Genomic DNA, 2521 nt, shown 5'->3' on the forward strand with positions numbered 1-2521 from the left:
CATTTGAAACTCCAGAGTTGAGAGCTCCCAGTCCCTGCCACCAGGACAATGAAAAATGTTCATATTTGAAGTTAAGATGAATATCCAACATTGGTTTGGGGTGTAAAGAGTCATGATAGCCGCAAAATGATCAGTTTTATTTTAACAATATCTGATATTTCTTTTCTGTCACATGAATCTGATTAAAGCATAATGCTTTCACAGATAAAAATCAGTCTATTACAGCAGCATTATATGAAAAACTTGTCTATCACAATTAACCTGATTATGTAATTAACAGTTGTTTTGATAAACTTGCCTATAGACAGGTCGACTGTGGCCACGGCTCCTTTGTCCCCTTGCATTTGGACTTTATCAAAGACAGAAACAACTTTTGCAGGATTCTGGAGTTTAGTCTGCAGATCAGCAAAGAAATCAAACCTGGAGACGAAGCAAAAGCAACTGATCAATGACAGACAAAAACACCCAAAACAAAACAGTGCATCCATGGAGAGCTTGTACTGGTGACTACAAACTACATCAAATGCCATAACCAAAATATCTATTTTGAGGTTCATTATGCATAAGATACAGCAGTTTAAAAAAAACAAAACAAAAAAAACAAACAAATACAAAACAACATAAAAATTTACTGCATGTAAGTTTCATCCTTTAGAGGTGTCACATGTCCTGTCTTTTGTGGGGGGTGAGAAAGGCCATGGGCATTGATTTTAGGAAGTCTTCTTATAGCTCATCACCTACCATCATTACAGCTGCTGAGATTGAGATTGTGGAGAGTTACAAGTATTTAGGGGTTGTTCTTGACCTCAAACTGTGTTTTGAGCCTCATGCTGATGCCACTACCAAAAGAGTTCAGCAAAGACTGCTCTTCTTAAAGATGATTAGATCTTTTAATGTCTCATCTGAAATGTTCTCCTTGATTTACAGAAGTTTTATTGAATCTGTTATTTCTCTCTGTATTGCTGCTTGGTTTGGTAACATGACTCTGAAGAACAAGAATCGTTTTGGGACTTTTGGTAAAAACTGCCAGCAAAATCTCAGAGCGTTGGCAAGACAGGCTTTTGGCCATGTATAACGAGCATGTGCTGAGGAAGGCTCGCTTTATGGTTGTAACAATTGACTTGTTGCCCTCTGGCCATCGTTTCAGAGTACCTGCAAGGAAGACCAAAACAATCCAGGTTGCTTTTATCCCTACTGCAACCCGTTTACTTAATGGCATGTCTTGTGGCTTTTTATCATTGTTTTGTTTATTCTTATTGCTGCTAAACTGATTTCCCCCTGTGGGACAATATAACCAATGTAACCAAAGCAGCCGACGTAAAGTGGCTGCATTCAACACAAGGAAGAAGAAAGCTACAAGACCAAATGTTCCATCTTGCAGTTCTAAAGAAATTGATCAAAACTTCAATTAGCATGTAGGTTTTTCATTCTACATAACTAACCTCTTATTGTTATTAGAACTAAAGACTAGAAACTTGAGACAGAAAAAAGGCATAAAATAAATTACTCAGTGGAACTTCTATTATAACCGTCTCTGAAGAAGGCCTGGTATTGATCATATGTATATTAATCCTAAAATCAAAGTGCTACTCAATTAAAACAAAAAAAGTTGGATTCAGATTCCATCTGTGAAATCTAATAATCAGTTAAATTCCAGTTAAAACACTGGAATAAAGCGTCTAGTGTCCTCTTGTTACATTATAAACCGTAATCTTCCAGTAACCTTCATGTACTTACCACTGGGCCTGCCAGTTAACAAAGCTGAACGTGGGGTAGAGGAACCAGCCCATCTCAGCCAGCAACCCCTGTTTGTCAATGCTGATGAAGAAATTTGGGGACGGGGTGTTCTGGAACGACACATTGACCAGCTTTCCAAACCTGAACAACAAATCGGAACATCAAAACAAAAACCATTACTGTGACCTTTTAGAAGAACAGTTAGTCCTTGTACGTGAATGTGAAGCATCAACATCAGGAGGCTTTTAATCCCGCAGGTGAGCCGATCTTACCGGAGCGTCTGAGCGACCGCAGGGTCCTGATGCACCATGGCAGCTGGGATGCTGAGCAGCGAGAAACACTCATCCCCAACACAGTTCATATCCTGGAGTGGATTTCCAGGGAGGGTATAGACGAGGACACCGGAGGCATTGGACTTGGCCATGCTCTGAACCTGAAGGAAAACAAATCAGAGAGGATGAAACTGTTACAGACCTCAATATTAATAATTAATGTCTATGCTTATGTAATTAATGCATTCATGGTTTGGTCTATAAAAGAAAGGAAACAGGGAAGAATTTGAGGCTACAATGCTGAAAACTGCTGAACTTGACATTTATGGTAAAGGTTTGTGTCACATAGATTTGAAGAAGAAGAAGAAAAAAAAAAAAAAACATTAAACAAATGGAACATTTTTATTTTTCACCAGAAATGTCTGTGGTCTTAGCTTCCTGATTTCTCTGTGCCTAACTCCTTGGGGTCATATAACAAGGGGAAGAGTGATTTGACTCAGAACCATCAGCAG

At 38.8% G+C, this 2521-nt stretch overlaps 1 protein-coding gene across 1 annotated transcript in view; it reads right to left on the reverse strand.

Annotated features, from left to right (window-relative positions):
• The window catches only part of LOC102206249 (uncharacterized), an 11467-nt gene that overhangs the window by 3323 nt on the left and 5623 nt on the right, over positions 1–2521 (reverse strand). The window contains exons 4-6 of the mRNA XM_005751490.1: positions 2010–2170; positions 1738–1878; positions 299–420 (exon numbers count right to left, since the gene is read on the reverse strand). Of these exons, the coding sequence (XP_005751547.1) occupies positions 299–420; positions 1738–1878; positions 2010–2170 (424 nt within the window). The remainder of the gene's footprint in view (positions 1–298; positions 421–1737; positions 1879–2009; positions 2171–2521) is intronic.

The sequence above is a fragment of the Pundamilia nyererei genome, unplaced genomic scaffold (assembly GCF_000239375.1).
Source record: "Pundamilia nyererei isolate P.nyererei 1_Seehausen unplaced genomic scaffold, PunNye1.0 scaffold00313, whole genome shotgun sequence".
NCBI classification, from domain to species: domain Eukaryota; kingdom Metazoa; phylum Chordata; class Actinopteri; order Cichliformes; family Cichlidae; genus Pundamilia; species Pundamilia nyererei.